This window comes from Coenobita brevimanus, chromosome 2 (genome assembly GCF_032717465.1).
Source record: "Coenobita brevimanus isolate Jiangsu-jjx chromosome 2, ASM3271746v2, whole genome shotgun sequence".
Lineage (NCBI taxonomy): Eukaryota > Metazoa > Arthropoda > Malacostraca > Decapoda > Coenobitidae > Coenobita > Coenobita brevimanus.
Window position 1 is genome coordinate 930,001 of NC_136955.1, and position 22,254 is coordinate 952,254.

Sequence of the window (22,254 nt, forward strand, 5' to 3'; positions counted from 1 at the left end):
CAGCAAGGACGATTGTTTGCTTGCAGTTGATGGGTCTGTTCGACCAGACAGCCCTGGGTCGCTCAGCCAAGCCTCTTTCAGCTTAGGAGTATTAGCCAGCTGAGGAAAGTGGGCAAACATGGACTATTAAGCGAATATTTGTCCCCGTTGTACTTTGCTTGGATCACATGAGGCAGGTAAATATTGTACTGGTATGACGATATGATTAACTCACATGAAGGTGTTATACTCAGGATGGGCAGCTTTTTATTGAGTCAGGAGTATTTTACAAGCTACCGTACTTCCGCGGCATCGCCTTAACCAAGTAGAGCAATGTCCCATGTTGATTTTCCCCCCAACAATCCAGCCCCGTAGCTCAGAGTACCACCGTTGAACACTGACACAAGGGAACTCTGCTCATTTTAGGGTGACAGGTTTCTCGGTAGTGTTTTTTTACCTACGTACTTCAATATGACCCCATCAGTACCCGGAACTGCGCTGCACGGGTTCTGCGAGCAAAGGGCAATATTTTTTTCATGGTAGAAACAACTCGCACGTAATCTTTGTACTTATCAATGCAGTTACTTGTGTATTGTTATACGGAAACCCATTTCTTTACGGTATGGACCTTACACATCCGATTCACCAACAATGTGTTAATTGTACGTGTAAAGCAAATCTCTGTATCTTTAACCTAACGTTGACGTGGGCTACATTGCTCAAGTTAATTGTTACAGAGATAATCTTACGGTCAAAATGGTTCCTGAGTAATAGCAATGCTCTAATAATAACATACTAACCAGCAAGACCGTCGCCTCCCAAGATGCTCGAAATGTCACCAATTTGCCGCCATTGGGTTGGCATTTCTTGACAAAGTAAATTATCTAAAAATACATAGTTGAAATTGTATTAGTATTAATTCCTGCCGGGTCATATATTATTGACAGCTGATACTTTCCGTAGCAAATTCCCTGTGACAATCCAAGCAGATGATGATTATTATTTATTATTTTTATTTCCTACTCGAACGTGGTTTGTTTGTAAACATTGCCAGCTGATGGACCTTTTCACTTCACCATCTTTTAAATTCATTCACCAAGAACGAAGACTTTTCACTTTACTAACTAGAACAAGGCAGTTGATGGCGATACCAATTGATAGAAACGAGGCACAGGGAATTTTAATAATGAAAAGAAAGAAGACTAGAAAGAAATGCATGAAGGTACGTTGTGGAAGGTGATACCTATAGAGACGGTGACAAAATAAAAGCTAAGATAACAATAGCTTTGGTGGGCTCGTGATGGTGGTGACAGCAGAAGTCAAGATAGTGGAAGCTGCGTCACTATATCACAAGCTGCTGGCGTGAGAGCTGGGGCCTGGGAGGGAGAGGAAAAAGAGGTGAAATTGTTGTATAAATTTGCCACCGTGTTTGCGTACTGGATGACATTATTCAGCTTTTTTTTTTACTCATTGCTCCATCTGGTTAAGTTAGTTCAGTTATAATAGATTATGGTTGTTAAGGGTTAGAGAATTCTGAATAAATTTGACAGTCCAAATCCGCAAATTTGCCCATAACATTTGTTGAAAATGCTTTACTAGTTTTATTATATATATATATATATATATATATATATATATATATATATATATATATATATTGCCAGACTCCTTAATCCCATACAGGGTGGCCACAAACAAATCGCCTCCATGCCACCCTGTCCCTCGCCATTTCACTGCCCTGCTCCCAATTCACACCCCCCTCTCTCATATACCTCTCCACTCCATCCCTCCATCTCATCCTTGGTCTTCCCCTCCCTCTCTCCCCCTCCAACTCACTCACATAATTTCCCCAGGCTGAGGTGCATACAGTGTATTACCAGTAAAATATTATTGAAACTGTGTTTAACTATAGTCTTTTTACTCTCATCTGACCTAAGATTGCAATATTTCCATCGTGGATGCTGATTTGTAACAGTAGATTAATGCTGCAGTATGATCCTAGTCACGAAGAAGTGTTATGAAAAGGATGAAAAGTTGTAGTATTCTATTTCAGCCATTGAACTAAGTGAAATAAGCTGCAAAAGGATGAAAATCTGGACCAAGTTAGAGTAAAAACAGTGTAGAATGTTCAGTCCATTAAAGTTGCATGACAGTGAGAGGGCTCTTCCTCCATGCTAAGGGGTTATATATTGTATGCAGTGTATATTAAGAGTGTACTGCTGTATGGTAGTGAGACCTGGGCAGTAAAGCAAGAGGATGTTCGTAGGCCCAGATGCACATTCTGACCAAGCAAACCTAATTTAGTTTATATTCTTTCCAGTATTCAAGACATTCCAAGTAAATAATAGCTGTTGTACTGATAGTTTGCATATAGCCTACACTGAGGAATCATTCTTGGTGTGAGAGTTTGATTCCTGTTACTTATTCTTTTATAGCATTCCAAGCTTGAAGGCAAGTTTTGACAATGAATAGTTAAAGTTTGTTAGTTTAGCAGGTGCAGCCCATGTTTGTGTCCATATTTAACAATAGTAGGAGGCACAGAAGACATGAAGCATAAGAGAGAATGATAATAAGGAAGTAAGGACAGGTGGACAGAGTGACAAGCCATAATAGTAGACAGACATGAAAAGAATGAAATACAGTATTGAGAATTGTAGCCTGCAGAGTAAATGAAGAACAGAAAGGTGAGGCAGAGAGAAAGGGAGGAAACAGGCAAGGAGAGAGAAATTCAAGAGAGGGACAAGTAAAGTATGGTAGCTATGAAGAAGTAAAGAGGAAATTAAAACACAAAATAGAAAAGAGCCATAAAACAAATGCAGCTGCCTGTTTTTTATGCTTTATCTATCTATCTATCTATCTATGTATATGTTTTATTTATCATTAAGCTGACATTATTTTACTAGAAGATTCCCAGTTAAACGTGTATTGCTTCTTGTAAAACTGTTTACCAATTTCTCCTGGTGCTAGAGAGGGCCACCTTCATGTGGTGACACTAGTATAGGTGTTTGGCTCCACCGCCTGTTTATACAGACATCCCTCATTTCCCACCCTATCCCTCAAAAGGGGTATGGTGGACTGCAAGATGAGGGTAACTTCATCCTGCAGTCCACCAAGTTCACTTTTCAGATGAACCTTGGACTAAACTACTATTGCAAATTTCCCCACCATTGTATGAAAAAGTGGTGATATTTTAGAACTCATCCCTGATATAATATACACTCTTTAATTTGGAAAGGAAGGCAAATGCTGAGCTGGGAAGAGGGAAGAGTGGTAGAGTTAGAAAGAGTGATCAGGAAAGGATGGAGGGAGGGAGGGAGAAATTGAAAGTAATGATAAGTAAAAAGCTTTATTATAGTAGAAAATTAATGAAGTGAGAGCAAGAAATAGAAAGAAATAGGCAGTGGAGGACATATTTAAATAGGAAACAAAGGCATGGGATGGTGAGCTAGGGAGAGGAAAAAGAAAAGTTAGAGATGGGCAGAAAAAAGGAGAAAAAGTAGCTAATATAATGGGGGAGGGAGGGAAGGGGGAGAGAATTTGAAACTGGTGGTGAATGAAAAGCAGTAGATTAGTAGAAAATTGGTGAAATGAAAACAGAAAAGAGACATCAAGCAAGTATTTTGTGTTAAAGGCATTGGATGGTGAGCTAGGGAGAAGGAAAAGGAGAGATAGAATCAAAGGAGAGAGAGAAACTAGGAGGGAGGGAGGGAGGGTAGTGCCAACACAAGCCTTGCCACTACTGCATCTTGGCACTATTCCTCGATACACTGCCAACACACTGCAGTAGTGGTATCAGGTGGACTCCCAGTCTTTCACAACCCTAATGAATAAATACAAACAGTTACTGTAGTGCATTATAAAGGATGGCAAAGGAAGACCAGATTATATTTAGCTCTTGGGTGCACCAGTCCTTTCCTAACTTGTAGCTACCATGCTCAGCTAAATCTATAAACTAATACTAACTCTCTTTTTATACAAACAGTTGGTGTATTGTAAAGGATGGCAGGGAAGTGTGAGGTTATATTCAGCGCTTGGGTGCATCAGTCCTTGGCTTACTTGAACCATGGCTAACCAAGTCTATTATCTACTTGTAATGTTAACTCCCACTTACCATTGCAACAGTAGTTTTCTCTCCACATCATGTCAGTATTATGACCTCTTAATATTGCATATTAAGCCCTTCAGTTCAAAAATGTATTACTGTATTTCATTTATTCTTGGGGGTGATTTGTTTGTAGCCACTGCCTATGGGATTGAGGCATCTGGCAATATATAGATAAATATAGGTAGATAGATAGATATTCAAGTTATGTTATATAGTTTAGGAGAGACTTTTTAAACTACGTGATTAGATATAGCCTTCATTAACCCTTCACTACTAGGAACCCCTGATAGTGATACTTTACCAGTGTGAAGGAATTAATGGGCCTGTACGCATCCCATACCTTATCACCAGTAAAAACCCGAGACCTGTCATATACGATTACCACACCTGCTGCCAAAGTAGATCAACACCTTCACTAAACCTGGTTGACTACATGTATATAAGCTGTACCTATCTTCTTATTTGTCACCCTACCTGCCTACCTACCTACAGACCTACCTACTTGCTTACTTACCTATTTATTTTTGTGACCAGACTAAATACTAAATCTTCAGCCTTTTTTTTTTTTTTTTTTTTTTTTTTTTTAATCAGCTAAAACAAACATCATCCTGAAATTTGTCGAGTGCTGCAGCCAACTCTCCCAGTGAGGAAAGTTTCCAAAACTGGATAAAGTTGTCTGATGGAAACACAGAAATATAAAAGGCATCATATCACTGATGGAATGAAGTACTGTACTGTTGAAGTAGTTAGGCCTCGACATTCATACAGTGTTCCATTCACTAATTACAGTATTCATGGCAGTGCTGAAAGTTGTGCCATTTATGCATCATGGATAATTACTTAATATTGATGGCAAAATTGCAGCTGAAAGAAGCAAAAAATTTCACACAGACATTCCAACACATTTGTATTATAAATGTGAGCACAGACTGTATAATGCTACAGCTAGGACATGGAGTTAATATGGAGTGCTTGTAGAGTGTCTGATAGGAGCAAAGAGTGTGAGGTAGCTGTTTGTTAGAGTATGCATAGAGTGAGTTTTAGACTGTAGAGTGAAAATGTGTGGTTGTTAGATTATGTTTATAGACCATGTACCATGCTGGCATATGTAGGTCTCTTCACTTGATGGCAGCCCTCCGTATGTCATGCTCTTGAGCCATTTCCATTCTCTTCTTGAAATATCTGTTCAGTGATTTCAGTAGCATGATGTTTGTAGAGAGTGTCTGAGAGGTTCTTAGCGTGTGTAGTTATACGTGGTTTGTATCTTTTATATAAGGATGAGAGATAACTGGGGACACTGGGGTGAAAAGAAGGACTTTGGCCAAGAGGCGAGACCCAAAATAGCTCCTTTACCTGTGTTTTTATGGTGCAACATTCTCAGGTTCACCAGTTATGCCCAGTTTTCATTTCCAGCTTTGCACATGTGTTGATGCACAACTTTATTCTCATGTTAAACTTGTTTCACCTTAACTTCTCCCAGATTTTTGTCCTTTTGCAGTTTATTTAATGTAGCTGAGTAGGATAATAATGTGGCACAATATCCTTAATGTATGTAGCATGTTCATGTGACTAGCATTATATTCTAGTATTAGTCTGTTGCTACAACTCACCATTGATGATGGAGAGATGGTACAATACTTAGTTTTATCATTTGGGTGTCACACATATCTGGAGCATAGTGAAATCATCCAATGTTAGTCAAAATAAAATGTTAAGTGTGTAATTTGCACCCAAAAAGTTGTTATCTATTTATATGGGAGAGGGAGACAGAGGTGAGGTGAAATGATTGGGTAAAGTAGGCTATGTAAGTGAAAGAGGCATGAGTTGGAAAGAGGGCAGCCTGATTGTGAAAAACTAGGAGGCAATTTGTTTGTGGCCACCCCTTCTGATATTGAAGCTTCTGGCTGAAGATATATAGATAGATAGATAGACAGACAGACAATCAGAACAGTATTGGCAGCCTTGGTGTGTAACATAGAGTAGTAGCACTTGTCATCAATAATTATATTGTCTTTTTTTATGGCAGCACTTATGACCTGTGTGACAGTAAGTAATTGGAGATGTATCACACACACACACACACACACACACACACACACACACACACAAATCAGTAGTAGCTAACAAGATATGCTCTATTAAACCTGAGTGTGAAGGGTGCTATAACTTTTCATCGTTAAGTGTCAAAATATTAATAGTGTTGGCAGGGGATCAAAATGTGTCACCTCTCATACCCACTCAGCCTCACTTTAAGAGGAATCGGGTGTACAGACTGGATTTTACGATGATTAGATATGGCATTAGTCACGGTTTTTAATGATTTATTTGAATTTATTGTACCATAGATACTGGGTAGTTTGTAAATAGCACTTCACTACACACTCACTTGGCAGTATCTTATGTTTTGTGGGGATGGTTTATTCTGCTGTTGTGGATGTGCTTGTGGTATTAGGAGTAGGAAATAAATAAGTGACGCAAGATAGACATTGATAACGCAAACTTAGTCGTTCCTACAACACACCAGAAATCACCTGGCAGAATGGAAGAGGAGCATTATATATAGAGTAGATCACCCTGTACATAGAACTCCTTTAATCTGGTAATGGATGTTTTAAATGTGTTCTTGTTGTCTCCAGTTTATGTTAGTTACTTTGGGAGATTGCTCTGTAGTGAAAGGGATAATGGTGGCTTTACCTGTATCTAACTTCTTCTCCTTCACGTGACGGCATTGATATAGCAGGTTGTCTCAGCTTCCTAGTTACGCAAATACTGTATTCCTCATCTACTGTACGTCCCTGTTGTCCAAAAGGAGGATGGTGAACTGCTGAATAATGGCAGCTTCACCCTGCAATCCACCAGGTTCATATTCAGATGAGCCAAGGGTTGCAGCTGTTAATACTACCTCTTCTCCAGCCTGAAAAAGTCGTCCTTAAGTGGCATAAAAGCGTCCTTAATTAGCAAGAATAAAGTGAAAAAAAATAATACCAATACACCAGTCCTGTATGAGACAGCCCTAGCATGTATTCAATATGGACGGTGGGTGTTAGCACCGAAGTGGTGACATGTGGAGGTGTAGGAGGACTACTGGGCCTTGGGATAGGCTACTGCCCCCAAGATATAGGCCCTGAAGCCTTTGCCCAGAGTCGGACACATAAAAAAAAAATAATAATAAAAAAAAAAAAAAAAATCCAGGCTGAGCAAAAATTCATTGACACTTCTCCGCTGACTGTGGCCATGGGAAACATTACATGAACTAATTTTTTTGTGATAATGTGATGTACACAGCAAAAAGATATATTAAGGATGGCTAGTGTCTGTTGTTTGGGGAGGAATGAGGAAAAAATAGATATATGAAGGAAGGCTACTGTCTGTTGTTTGGGGAGGAATGAGAAAAAAAAAGATATCTGAAGGAAGGCTAGTGTCTGTTGTTTGGGGAGGAATGAAGGAACAAAAAGATAAACGAAGGAAGGCTGCTGTCTGTTGTTTGGGAAGGATTGAGAAATATGGCAGGCAGGACAGAGTTGTAGCAGGTGATTATCCGCATGCCTTTCCTCCTTACTTTACATCGTTTTCATTTTCATCATTGGTGGAAGTTCCTGTCCGCCTTCCTCTGCATCCTGCTCCATTGCCCCCAGACAGGAAATTACACTACCTCAAACAGGAAATTCAAGATCTAGACAATACTTTATGTTAATCAAGTCACCGAATGTTCAAAACGCGTGTTTTGTAGCAATATACACTACACTATGTATGGGAAGTGGTGTCATTTGCATAATGACACAGTATTGATATGAAACTTCCAGATCAACGTTTTGTTAACTTCATCATTGTCATCATCATCATCATCATCATCATCATCATCATCATCATCATCATTTGGCTGTCCATCCATCCATCCATTCATTGCCAGACGCCATGTATCCCAAACGGGGTGGTCAAGGGCTTAGAGTTAATTGTTTTACAGGGAGGGGCACTAATCCTCCACCAACCCCACTTGACACGTAGGGATGCCAACAGCATCTGGTGTTCCCAGGCGGTCACCCATCCAAGTACTAACCAGACCCAACGTTGCTTAACTTCGCTGATCGGACGGGAAGCGGTGTACTCAATTTGGCTGTCAACCAATCAAATTCCCTTTTTTCCTCTAGACCCTGTTGTTTACATAACAGGTGATTTCAGTACATACATGCCAGGTGCCAATCAAATCCATGCATTATTAAGGAAATACCTGTATCAGCGTATCTCTGTCTGCCTATCTTTCAATATCTGTCTGTTTGTCTATTTCTCAGTCTGTTTACCTTTCATCCAGTCCTTCATTACCCCATCCCAAGCATAGGAATCTGGGGTTAGGCTACCTAATCCAGACGTTTAGTGTGGGAGTGATAAGTCACTTGCCCCGGAGCAGCATTATGTGAGCAGCAACCCCCAGCCAACCTTCGTATGCAGGTGCTGAAGAGGAATGCCTTCACCTGGTAGCACTGATATGACTGGGCTGTGGAGCTGCCCAGTTGTGCAAAACATCCCTCTGTCCCCTCTATGTCCCCTCTATGTCCCCTGAAAGGAGGATGGTGAACTGTGGAAGAAGGCCAACATCAGCTTGCAGTCCTGGTTCACATTCAGTTGAGGCCAGGGTTGCAACTACCAAACTTTTAAACCAGTTTCTCCATAAATTGGCCAGATTTTTGCCCTTTTGCAGTGTATATCACATAGCTCAGTGGCATGATAAGACAATACAGTACTATGATTGTACATTCTTTCTGTAGCACAGCTTCATGACTAACATCCTTTTGTAGTGTTAATTTATTGCTAAAGCTGGGAAGATGGCAGTTTTAGGCCACATTAAAGTAAAATGAATATACTGTACTAATTATGCATCTAACCGTATTTTTCCCCACCAGAATAATTCACGCCATTGCCCTGCATGTCAACGGCTACGATGAGAAGTCGCGAATGATGAGACGAACCCTGGCGCGTTACATCAACCTCAGTCTGGTGCTGATATTGAGGTCCATCTCGTCACCACTGAAGAAGAGGTTCCCCACGCTGGAGCATTTGGTGGATGCTGGTGAGGAGGAGAGAGAAGGAAGTAGGGAAGGGAAGGATGGGGGGAGAAGGGAAGGAAGAGATAGGGAAGGAGGGAAAAGGGAATGGAGAAGGAGAGTACTGGAAAATGGATGGGTATTTGCAGGCATGAAGAGAGGATTGGAGACTAAATAGGAAGAGTCTAATACTGAAACATTTGGTGGATACTGGTGAGGAGGAGAGGGAAGGAATGTAGGAAGGAAAGAAAGAGGAAGGAAGAGGGGGTTTCAGAACTCTTCTCATTTTTGACCATTGATGATGGTCTTGCATTCAGAAGTACTGTATGGAAGGAAAAAATACCTGTATACACAATAAGCAGCACATTGTCACAGTTTATTCTGGAAAAAAAAATATATATATATATATAAATAAAAATCGCAGACTACAAAGGTGCATCAGTAGGGCCAGATTAAGATGATTAGGAATTTGAAACACTAATGGGTGTTTTGCATTCTGTAATTCTTTTGAAATATTGTCGCTGATGATAAAAAAATTATGGGTTCATTCTCCCTGACCCCCACCTTTGATTTGCCACTGTCTCATCGCTGTCCATCTCTTCACCTTCCAGGGTTCATCACCACCACAGAGCTTGGTATTTACAAACTGGTGCCCAACAAGGAATTCAACACCTACTGGGTTCCCTGTACGTGGTTCACTGCTCTCTTAAAAGACATCAAGGCCCAGAAGAGAATAACAGATCCCATGGGTGTAAAGCATATCATGGAGGTAAGGGGTTCTGACGTTCATACTTCCTTCTCTCATTTATACGTCATAGGTGCTTATGCCTTACCTGTTTAGTCTTTACTTAGTTAATATATTGGTGTTGATACTTAGCTGCAAATGCTTAACTAGTATTGTCCAAAGGCATTATGTTGTTTATACTATATTAGGTCTCAGTGCTTCATTTGTTTACTCCGTAGGTATATTACATTTTAGTAGTGTATTAATACTTAGTTGCCCGTGCTTAACTATAATCTGTCCATTTTAACTTGGCCCAAAGTTGTCATTTCTCTTTGTGGATTAGGTGTAACAGGATTTGAACACTACTATATGATGCTAGTCATGAAGAAGTGCTGTGAAAATGATGTAGAGCCATAGTAGAGTATTGTCATATTTTGCTACTTAGCTGTAACAAGAGACTAACACCAGAACCTGATACTAGTCATGAAGAAGTGCTCTGAAAAGGATGCAGAGCCATAGTACAATATTTTCTTCTGCCACTGAGCTGTCATAAGAGATAAAACAGTAGAATATGGTGCTAGTCACAAAGAAGTGCTATGGATAAAATGTGGAGCCATATTATGATCTTATTCTTCCTTAAACTATGGGTAATAAGCAGCTAAAGGACAAAAATCTATGCCAAGTTAAGGTGGACAGATTTTAGCTCTGTCCAAAATTTCCAGGATTTTTTTTTTCTCTCTCTTTTTTTTGCTCATGCTTCTCTCATTTTGTCTGTAGGTAGCTAGTTGTGATGATTTTTGTAACCACGTCAACCTGAGAATGTATTTTTCTTTTCTTTTTTTTAATTCTTGCTACTGCCATGTGATTGTATTCAGTTTAAGACAGACCTCTGGCAGTGAAGGCTTTATCTGACCCCCAAGTTTGGAAAGTCCGTCCTGAGGTGAATAAAATAATTTGGACATACAGTAGCAGGAATAAAATAAAAGGCATCATAAGACTGAAGAGGTTGTCACTATTTTATTTTGTCTCATATATGGATGGTGCTGGAGTGGGAGACCTTCACGTGGTGGCATCGATATGACCAGGCGGCTCCACTGCCTGGTTATACAAATTAATGTCCCTCAGTCAAAAGGAGGCTGGTAGATGGTGGGAGAAGAGTAACCGCAGCCAGCAGTGCACTGGGTTCACATTCATATGAGCCTCAGGTTGCGGTTACTACTAATACTTATAGGTACGCTATTTACGAATGTTTCCTCTGTTTTACCTTTGCTATTTTTGTCATAGTAATCAATTTATGTCTCATTTCTAGCAAGTAATTTAGCTTGTCAGTTAGCTCCTAGATTTGTTTATAGCTGCTTGTGAATTTTAGTAAAATATATTAGCTGTCAGTGTTCTAGAATTTTGTGCAGTGTTTGCTGATGAATGCTTACTTCTTTTCAGACTATTAAGCTAAAGATGCAACATAGCTATAGCTGTAGAATTAGCTGTAGCTCTTAATTGCTTCACTATGATGAGGTATTTTGACATTATATTCTTGCCACCACCAGACATCTTGATCTTGTTTAGGAGGGACTTTTCAAACAACTGTATTTGGGATAGATAAAACCTCCATTAAGCTTATCATTGTACAGTAAGCGGTCTCCCCAAAGCTGATTGAAGTTGTCTGGAGGTAACAAGAATATCATTTAAAAGATGTCAACATATTGAAGGAATTAAAGACAGAACCTAAATGTTGTGAGCCTTCTTGATTTCTTACTTAAATTCCCTCACTGTTTGCATCTCTTCCTTTTGTCTTCCTGGCCTGAGTTGCTGTTTTGGCTTGTTTTCCATTGCCTTGTTTTAATTTGATCCCCCTAACACTGCACTGCCTTGATCTAACACTGATTAAAACAAAAGTAAGGAATTACTAAATGGGTGTGTAGCAGCAAGGTAGATGGGAGGGGATTTGGAATATATTGTGGACTGATTGAGGTGAGTATTTGTAAGATGTAGTGTCTGCTTTATCTCTTCCAACAGTCTATCTCTACCCAAGGTCTCACAGATGATTTAGTAATACATAACCTTTAGAGACTGCAGGAGTGACATGGAGGGGGAGATTGAGAGGGGGAGACTGTGAATGAGTTGGAGGGACAGAGTGGAGAGATATATGAGAGAGGGGGGTGTAAGATGGAGGGAGGGCAGCTGAATTGGTAGAGGACAGGGAACATGGAGCCAGTTTTTTGTGGCCACGTTGTGTGGGATTTAAGTGTCTGACTGTAGATAGATAGCTAGTAGTAACAGTGTCGTTGCAAACAGTTCCTTGTGCAGCCAAACAAAGCTTGGAACTACCACCGTAATCATGAACAACAGATCTTCATTTGGTGGTAAACTCAGGCTGCCTATGTACCTCCATCCAGTCAGGTATAGGATTAGAGTGTGAGCAGATACTATGCTTCACTCAACCCTTTTATTCTAACTTGGCCTAAAATTACTACATCTCCATTTTCAATACTGAGTCTAAGCAAAAGATTAGTACAGTGCAACCCCAAAAATTCGAATGTCTAAAGTTTGGATACGTCTGAAGTTTGAATACAATTATTAATGAAATCTGTTATTTTTCTTTCCAAAAATTAGTTCGTAAATGACCATAGACTCTCGCACACTTCAAAAACATATTCACTAAGTTTGCCCTGTCCCTTCAACCTCACATCCCATTGTCATGTGCACACAGTACCTGAAACCAGCCATATCCCACAAACTGCCTCTGACACCACTGCACCTGTTAGAGTCAGGGATGAAGGTTTGACTGATATATAATGCCTTCTGATAGCTAACATTCCTAAGCTGAGAGAGGAGTATTTATCAGTGGCCATAGATGGGTCTCAGTTATATGATGTGTCAGGGAGGAAGAGTTGGTATGGGTCCTGTGAATGGTGTAATGGATTATTTTGGTGTGACAGACTAAGGATTAGATGGAGGGATGGAGTGGAGAGATTTAAGAGAGAGTGGGGTATGAGTTTGAGGGAGGGCTGCCAAATGGGAGAGTTGTGATTTGTTTGTGGCCACCCTTTGTGGGATTAAAGCATCTGGCAGTAGGTTGATAGGTGGACAGATGAATAGGTAGATAGATAGATATATGGGGGATAATGATGTCAACTGAAAGATATGTGTCAGGAGTGAAAGTTGTACATAAGTAATTCATATTATAAACCAGAGATATTTATATAGGATAGGGAGTCAGCAGTGAGTGTTGAGAGAAGCCTGTTTGCTTATGCACTTGTAGATAGAAGCATAACTGAAAAGGAGAGTGCCCAGTAAACTTTCATACTGTGACACAACCATCGATTTGCAAACAAATGTCCCTGCATCAGTTGCATGTATGAACAGTCTTGGCTAAATGGACTGTGCCTGGTGATACGATTAGTGTGATTGCTGGGGTTGGAGCATATAGTGGCCTCCTAGTCATGGTTGAAGTCCAAGAGGTGGCCAGAGGTTTTTCTGTCATGTTGACGCTACCAGGGGCATAAGCAGGTCTCCCACCTCAAAATGTTTTGGACTAATGGGAACCTAACCTTGAGCCGCTGTGCTCAGAATTGATTAAAGTGGGATTTGGCAGGTACCATTTTTCACAGGTCTTAACCAAACTTTGGATTTCTCAGTGCCAATTAGAATGTGCATGGAACTACACTTTGGTATATCATTTGTCATTTAAAGCAACACTGCAGCTTTTTTCTGTGTAGTCTTTGAGCTTTTCCCAATGTGCCTCTTTATTTACTTTTATTGTGTTGCCAGGGACTTAGCAGTATGCAGTACTGTAAAGAAAACAGTATAAGCCATGCAGCTTTTGTCTGATAATTCAGCAGTGCCCTCTGTTACTGTGTGTTTAAGCCTCAGATTGTGTACATTGTTTTGAAGAAGGCTGGTTGAATCTGGTGCAAGCACTAAAATTTACCTGTACAGTTATTCTATTGCATTTGGTTTGAAAGCTTTTAATGAAAGAGTATGATTGTTACAGACACTGTTTTGTTAATCAGTTCACTGAGGGGTTGGAAGGAGAATATTTTGCTAATAAATCTGCATTGCATGTTGTCTCTTTTTTTTTTTCCCTCTGTCACTGAGAATATAAAAGCTTGAAAAATTAACCCACTGAATCTGGGGATATCTTTTTCATTTCATTCCTTTATCACATTATTTCTTTTCAGCTTTGGATAGACTCTTTGAACTGGAGGGGTTAGATACAGCCTTAATAAACCCCTTCAGTATGAGAGGCCTTTCCTAAGTCTAAAAAATCATCTGACAGCAGCTAGAATAAACAGAAACAAACATTATCTGGATTCAGTGGGTTATGTGGTAATGACCTGTGTGAATAGTGTTAGACGATTTGGCTAATTGCTAACTGCCTGTGGATGTAATTTTTATTTTATTCTTGCTGTCCTCTGTTTGATTTGATTTACAATACGGAACTAGGGGGGACTCCTGCAGTATTTGATAACCCCTTCACTCTCAGATGCCATTCCCAGCCTAGCCGACATCCTCCAGGGGTAACAAGAATAAGATAGATGCATGACATGTGGTTGGAGAATATAAACAAATGAATGAGTGAAGGGGTCAGGCTCCTCCTAACCAACACAGGCATGCCAGACCTGTAAATATATGAGTAGTCCTCAATATAAATCAGAAAATTGTTAATATATCACAACTTTTTCATGACATTTGTGCTGCAAATTTGGGAAACTGCCAGTTCAGCTTATTAGATAAAAGACTAAAGATGGAACTTCAGTAGGAAGTGTTTCTGTAGTTTATTATTGACCTAATCTAAAAAAAAAAAACTACAGCATAAAAGCAGCTTCTAATGAGGACTTGCTTTAGCTACACAACTACATTCCTGTATAAAGCTACTTCCTGGATTGTGGTTGAGTGGAGCACTAAAACGTACCATTGTTAGTGTACACTGGAGAAATGCTCTTAGTTAGACACCTGCTACACTGAGTGTGTTTGAGACAGGTGCTAGCCAAACAGTAATGAAATAATCACTGATTTGGCAAATGTGTGTGAAGGTGGTGTGATAGGAGGAGGGGTAGGAGCCTTCAACTACCCAAACCCTCCTCTTGCCATACACTCACCCCTCTGACACTGTTACCAAATACAGCACACAGGCATCTGGTTGCTGCTTCAGTAGCACTGGTCTCCCCAGGGGTTCAGATCGGTGGTCAAGTATGTAATGTAATATATTTCTCCAGTGTACTGTACATGCCTTCAGCTTCAGACGTGTACTCTTACTAACATCAGTTTACTGACAGATGTCCATCCATTGCCTTACATGCAGTGGTAGTGATTTTAGATTTTTGTGCCTTCTTCATGAACAGATGAAGACTGGACTGGATTCCTTAATCCTAACATGTATGACAAAGACTAGAATATAGGATTAAGTAAGGCTTCGCTCCTCCCCTACCCATCCTTTCCTTACCTCTTCCTTGCCGGAGGCAGGACTTATAAAACAACAGCTTATCCTCAAATTTTTCTAACAGATTATATAGATTTACACTATTCTTGTTAGGGTGCATGATGGTCTAGTGGTTAGAATGTCCCAACCCAAGTGGTGGCCTTGTCATGTGTGGAAGTTCAGTCTCTGTGAGGTGACTAGTCAAATATTCAGTCATGTAATGTCACCACGTGGTGATGGTGTTGGGCCAGTCATGTACCCGTGAATGTCCAGGACTGCGGCAGCTCCTACACATCGGAGGATATGTGGAATGTGGAGTGAAGGAGAGAGTCATACAGTGTGAAGCTATGGTCATGATTTCCCTCCAGCCTGAGGGGGAGCAGAAGCTTAGCTCTTGGGTATACATGTGTACATTTAAGCCATGAATCCATCCAGTGACTTACATATAAACATTGCAGGTTAACCCCTTCCCTCAAGTGATGTATTCTCTAATTTATCCTCACTAATTCCGGACAATATTGCTCACCTTAGGAGAGATTTTTCAAACTGGAGAAGTTAGATTTAGCTTTCATTAACATCCACAGGTCTGGCCAAGAGCCCGCAAACCGTTCCTTCCAAGAAAAAAACAAAAACAATACAAAAGAGGGCCAAATTCAAGATCTGTATGCTGCAAAAGGATGAAAATCTAGTCCACATTAGGACAAAAGAGCTATAGCGACGGGATATGAAATGAGGTATAGTCTGGGAGGGAAGTGGAATGGATGGAAGATAAATAGGAGGGATGGTGGAGGGTGTTGGAGAGTATGTGAGAATGTACAGAAATGAGTAGAAGGAGGAGTGCTGGAGTAAAGTGGTAGGACCGTAGAATATAACTGGGAGTGTGAAGGTGTGGACAAGCCCACAGTTTTTAACAATTGTTTCTAAAGCATTTGGATATGATAGAACATATATGATCTTTCTGTATCATTACTGGCTACATTTGCCCGTATTGTTGTGCTCATTATAAAAAATGTAAACTAAAAATAAATTTATATTTTTTTTTCGTAAATGTATTAAGTTGTAATTCTGCTAGGAATCATGCCCCCACCTTCCCCTTTTCCAAAGTGCTGGGGAGGGTTGCCTTCATACGATGGCACTGATGTGCTTAACTGCCTGGTTATACAAACATCCCCCAACAACTTTCCTATTCCCCACAAGGAGGACAGTGGCCTGCAGAATGGCAGTTTAAGCCTGTAGGCCACTGGGCTCACGTATCAGATGAACCTGGGGCGACAGATGCCACTACAGTTGCTACTACAGTTGTTCCATAAATAGCCATGAAAAATTGGGAAAATCCTTATAGAGTACCTTCACACACTCAGCTTAATAGGGTCATTAGTGAAGGCTTTACATTGTATCCCTTTAACCCCTAGTTTCGGATGAAGTATTTCCACTCTGTATTCTTGCTACTTACCTGCAGTGTTATTCAACTTAGGAGAGGCTTCATAACTGGTGGACATAGGTGCAGTAAAGGCTCCATTACCTTACTACAAGGAGGGATGGAGTGGAGCGTGAGAGACAGACAGGGCGACATGGAGGTGATTTGTTTGTGGTCACCCCTCACAGGATTAAGGTGTATGGCAATGGATAAATAGATAGCATTCTCCCAGACTAAATAAAACTGTCTGGAAGTAGTAAGATAAACTAAAAAAATCACCATTATTTAGACTGAAAGGTTGAACAAAGAATGCTGATGACAGTTTCTTAAATTTATTCTTGCTAACTCTGAATAGTTTTGTGATAAGTCTACATACAGTAGTTTTATTCAGTTTATGAGAGACAGTTTTGTCTGTAAGGGATGTATTATATGTTTCATTACCCATCTATTCAGCATTTACTATAAGTTGGTCTAAAACTTCAATCTCTCCATCTTGAAAGCTGAGTGGTAATAATACATTAGCACCAGAATATGATGCCAGCCATGAAAAAGTGCTGTGGTAAGGTTGTAGAGCCATAGCATTGCCTTTTTCAGCTACTCAGCAACCTGAAATAAGCTGCAGAAGGATGAGAATTTTTGATGAGTTAGGGTAAAAAGGGTATACTGTATCTGGCTCTCCCTTTTTTTTTGGGGGGGGGGGAATGATTTTACATGCTTCTAGCCTTTGGTTCTTTCTTCCCAGCATAAAAATTTAAAAAAGAAGAAGAAGGAGGAGGAGGAGGAGGAAGCCTCTCCTAAGCTGAATAGGTTGTCTGAAAGTAGCAAGAATAGAAATAATAATTTGTCCCCAAGTTCAGTGGGTTAATATCACACTACCTCTCCAGCCAGGGCACTCACTCAGTCTTACTAACAAAGGCTTTTATATGAGCTCCGTTATGAAGCCACAGTCTTTTGAGTTTCCTTCTCTAACAGCTCACTCAAACTCTCTGCACTTCCTTAGATTTTGGTTGCAGACAGATCCTCAAAAATAAGTTTGCCTCGTGCATTGTGCTTGCTAACAAACTAAGACTTGGCTGGATGCAGTATTTGTCACCTAAGGGCTCAGACACACTTGCTGAGGAGATGTGATTGATAAGAGGAAGTGAAGCACAGGGTTAGTTCTGTCCCAATAACAGAACCATAAACAAAATCTTGTTGTGCCTTATTTTCTCTTGTCAGTCACATGTGACAGGGAGGCGTGTTGGCACCCTATCACCACCTAAACAAGAAGGCCAGAGAGAAAGCTTGACTGCTTAACATGAAAGGCTGAGAGAAAGCTTTCCTATCCTAACCCTAAAAGAGGCTAAAGAGTACCTTAACCAAGGCTTTAAAAATATGGCTATCATTCTCTCTTTTTACAGGAATTTAATGAGTTCAGACAGAAGTGTGGCTTGCTATGGAGTTATGACTGGGTCTCTATTCCGCTTGTGTACACTCAGGTAGGCTGGGACGGAATGGAACCAAACCTCCATTCCACTGCCCCACTCCCTCCCTCAGTACCAACCCTCCATTCGTTTTCTGACCACCCACGAAATTGAAATCCAAGGCAAATTGTGACCCTGTTGGTGTACAGACATAGTTCCGCATTATTTCAGATTAGCAAAAGAATGCTTGAGGTAATTGTACATATATTATTGTTATTTAAGTCTCAGGTTCGTATAACTCACTCTCAGCAGAATAAAATCTTATGGTGTTAGGTGTAATGGAGTACTGTACAAGAATTGTCGTGAACTCATAGTAATTGCTGTTCTTGTGTAAGACTATTAATATTCAGTTCAGTGCATTATGAATATTTGTAAATAGTACTGAAAGACGAATAATCCATAGCCGTTTATCGTAGAAAAAGTTGAATTAAATTACACAGAAGATATGTACATACCTTTTTGCCCCTTATCGTTTTTATGCTATACAGTACTAGAGATTATACCAGAATATTTTTATACTGAGCAGTTGTCATTGTGTTGATGATGCCTACCAATACCGTATCTAAAATGGATTGTATAAAACTACCAGTATGCTGATTGGCATTGTATTTCCTATTTAGTATTGTATTTCTTATTCATTGTATAAAACTTCACTGACTGGTATTTAATTTTGTATGCGTTGTATAAGATTCACTGTCCGGCACTTTATTTATTTATTTATTTTTTGGATATATTAAACATCAGTGACTGGTATTTGAATTATTATTGATGGTATAAAGTTTCATTGACTGGTATAAACAACACTAAGTGGTATTTTATTTATTATTGATGGTATAAAACTTCACAGACTGTTATTTTATTTATTATTCATGGTATTAAATTTACATGACTGGTATTTGTTTATTGTTTCTCTAAAACTTCACTGAGCAGTATTATATTTCCTATTGCCTGTATAAAAGTGCGGGATTGTGTCTGTACCCTGCCTAATCCAACCGTACTAAAAAATGGGGAATATCTTGTGACGAGAAGCGGAGCCTGGTTGTGCGCTTGGCTTGCCACTGATACGTTTTTCTTTAACCGGTGCTTCATTCTTTAACAGTGATTATTGTTGTTTTCATTTTCAGTTATGCATCACCCATTTGTTTACTTTGCATTTCAAACTTTGTTTATCTTTTTGTATTATGTCCATTTCTTCCTTCCACCATATCTTTTATTTTGCATCTACCCTCTTTTGTATTTCCTCTCATTGTTACTGTAACTCTCTCAGGCTTCTCTGGCTTGCTGAGCTCAGTTCAAGCGACTGGCGTTAGCTAGAATAGGATCTTAGAGATGTTCTGACCATGAGAGGGTTAATGATGACAATATTAACACTCTCAGGATTTTGTGACTCGCTCTCAACTGAATAAAACCTTGATCATGAGAGAGTTGACTTACCTCCTGTCTCAAACTATATCTCCCTCCCTATCTTCCCCTCTCTCCTTTCTTTCCTTCCTTCCTGTTCCTCCGTCTTTTCCTTCTGGCCTCTCTTTGTCCTCATCCTTCCTGTCCTTCTTTTTGTCTTTTCTATCCTCTCTTTCATTCCTCCTCTTTTTCCTGATTTTTCCTATGGCCTATTGCCCTCCACTCATTTCCCCCCCACCCCCCTGTTTTCCTTCCCCCTTCCCCCCCCCTTTTTTTCTCTCCCATTTCCAGGAGTTTTTGGAATTCCGCAGCAAATGTGGTCTTCTGTGGGGGTACGATTGGGTGAGCATCCCTCTAGTTTATACGCAGGTACTGTTAAACCTCCACCCAGTACGTCCCTCGCTCAGTGCAGTGTCGTATAAGTTGGCATCGTTTTACCTGTGTTATGATGATCTATGGTGGTGCCCCGTTATTTGTACTGTTCGTAACTGCAGACATCAGCTGTTGTTTACTGTGGTGCAGTATACCCTTGAAATTCACTGGGATTAGCTTCATAACAACTGTGCAAGTACTAAAAACCAAAAATTCAGATCTGTATTTAATCTGCAGTTTAATGATAATTATGTAGATGCCATCTGCTTTAATATACAGTATTATACAAAACATAGACATTGACAACTTACAATCTTTCTTCCTCTCCTAAAACACCATGGATAGATGCTAGAACATGTATAAAGTGTGTATGTACAGTACAGTACTGTAAAAAATAAAGAATGTAATATTGTACTGTAGTTGGAAATACATGTTCAGTAAAATTTAAATAGATGGCAGTTATATACAGCATACACAGTACTGTTCCAAATATGCTTAAATACATGTAGCGCACCAGCATAGTTCTCATGGCTTAAGTTTACGCTTCATTGAATTAAAGTCAGATGAGAAGTGGCAACTGTAAACCAGCAGATAGTCAAAACCGTGAATTTTAAGGGTATGTTGTATACAGTGTATTGTCCCCGCTGAGTTGCATTATCCCATACTGACTTGAAGCAAGAGACAGGCTTTTGTGGCTGCCTTTGTGCATAGTTTGAAAGGATATTTTTCCTGATAAACCTTTTGCCTATCATTTCTGTAATGTTTTTCCATTGCTGTTCATGTTGTCATACTTAGTGTCCACATGGCATTTCTTTTGTGCTTTTAATTATAACAATTTAAAGAAAATTTTATTTAGTTAATTTTTCAATGACCATTTCTTTCAAGGGATTATGACTAATGTATATGGAAATGCTTATTAGAAAGATAAAATAGAGTTTACATGACTCGGACCCACATGTGCTCATCAATATCATAAAAGGAAAAAGAAATTCAAACTTCATTAACATCGTCAGCTTGTGGAACATCCCTCATGCTGACCCTTGCTGATGTCTGCTTCTCTATACCTCCTCAGTTTCCCCTCCAGTGTATTGTATTGCAGTCCAGTCCACCCATTCTTTCCTTTGGCGTCCACAGGTATTTGTATAATGGATAGGATCCTGCCTTTTCATTCCACTGTACCTTCATAACCCACAGTTTTCTGATCACCTTCTCATCCTACCCATGGTTGGAAGGAAGCCAGGGTGTTACACCAAACATAGATCTGTTGATGGTAGTTTGAAATTTTCCAGACTGTGTGAGTAACAGCATCATCCCAAACTGTTCCTTGTGTAATCTATTAAAGGTTCGAGCCACCACCATCGTAACACTGGATAGCAGATTTTCATTCATTTTGAAACCCTAGTAACAACTGTCCAGCCAGAGGAAGGGGTAAAGGGTGAGCATACACTGTGGCACATGAATGTATCTTCAGAATACAGTACTCCTTTTCTTTATTCCCACTTGGCAGGCCCTGATGAGGAGCTCACACATGGTGGCACTGTGCACCCTGGGCGGAGCAACTTCAGCATCCACCCGGGAACAAAACTTCCTCATAGTCTGTGCATGTTGTTGAATGAAGGACTCTGGTCCAAACCTGATGAGGCACTGTCTACCACAAGGCAGTGCCAGATCCTTACATGGTGAATGTACAAAACTGTACACATAGGACAGCCCCACAGAAGCAAGTGTTTACAGTACTTGTGGTCAACGGCTCTGCTTGGCCAGACACACCAGGTTTAAGCAGCAACAACAACTACAGTGCTTCTATTTTGCCTTATCTGAAACTCCCCACTTGTTCCCTTCCTTCATATCCATCTTTTTTCCTTTCCATTATTGCTTTCACTTTCTCTCTCTCTCTCTCGTTCTCTCAGATTCATAATGTTCCATCTGTTGATATGTTTCCTATTTGGTATCCTTTTCCTTTCACTTTTCTCTCCTTATTCCAATTGGAACTCTGTCTTGCTGTCAGTCCTTCTTCCTTCATATGAAGAAATAGAAATCCCAAAAGTCCCTATTTTAAGTCAGGGATATTTCAAAAGTGCGACACCATGACCTCCTCCGCATATTTGGTATTGTAAATTCAGGGAAAATGGCATTTATGGTTTATATATACCAATGGATCTTTTTTTTTTTTTTATTATTATTTTTTTTTACTGTGAACATAATGAAATAAAAAAGGCAGAAAGAATGGAACATATAATGAAGACTTAATGTAGGTAATAACCGAATACATAAGGTGATATTTCTCACCATAGCATCGTCACATGCCTCAGATCAGGTCTCAGTTAAGAAT

The 22,254-nt window shown here is 39.9% G+C and overlaps 1 protein-coding gene and 1 pseudogene across 1 annotated transcript in view; one reads left to right on the top strand and one right to left on the bottom strand.

The window, feature by feature from the left end:
• LOC145391438 (uncharacterized) overlaps window positions 1-22,254 on the top strand; it is a 57,128-nt gene that overhangs the window by 9,977 nt on the left and 24,897 nt on the right. Inside the window, exons 3-5 of the mRNA XM_080266053.1 lie at window positions 8,983-9,149; window positions 9,735-9,892; window positions 18,087-18,164. Of these exons, the coding sequence (XP_080122179.1) occupies window positions 8,983-9,149; window positions 9,735-9,892; window positions 18,087-18,164 (403 nt within the window). The remainder of the gene's footprint in view (window positions 1-8,982; window positions 9,150-9,734; window positions 9,893-18,086; window positions 18,165-22,254) is intronic.
• LOC145392494 (5S ribosomal RNA) lies at window positions 8,093-8,206 on the bottom strand (annotated as a pseudogene).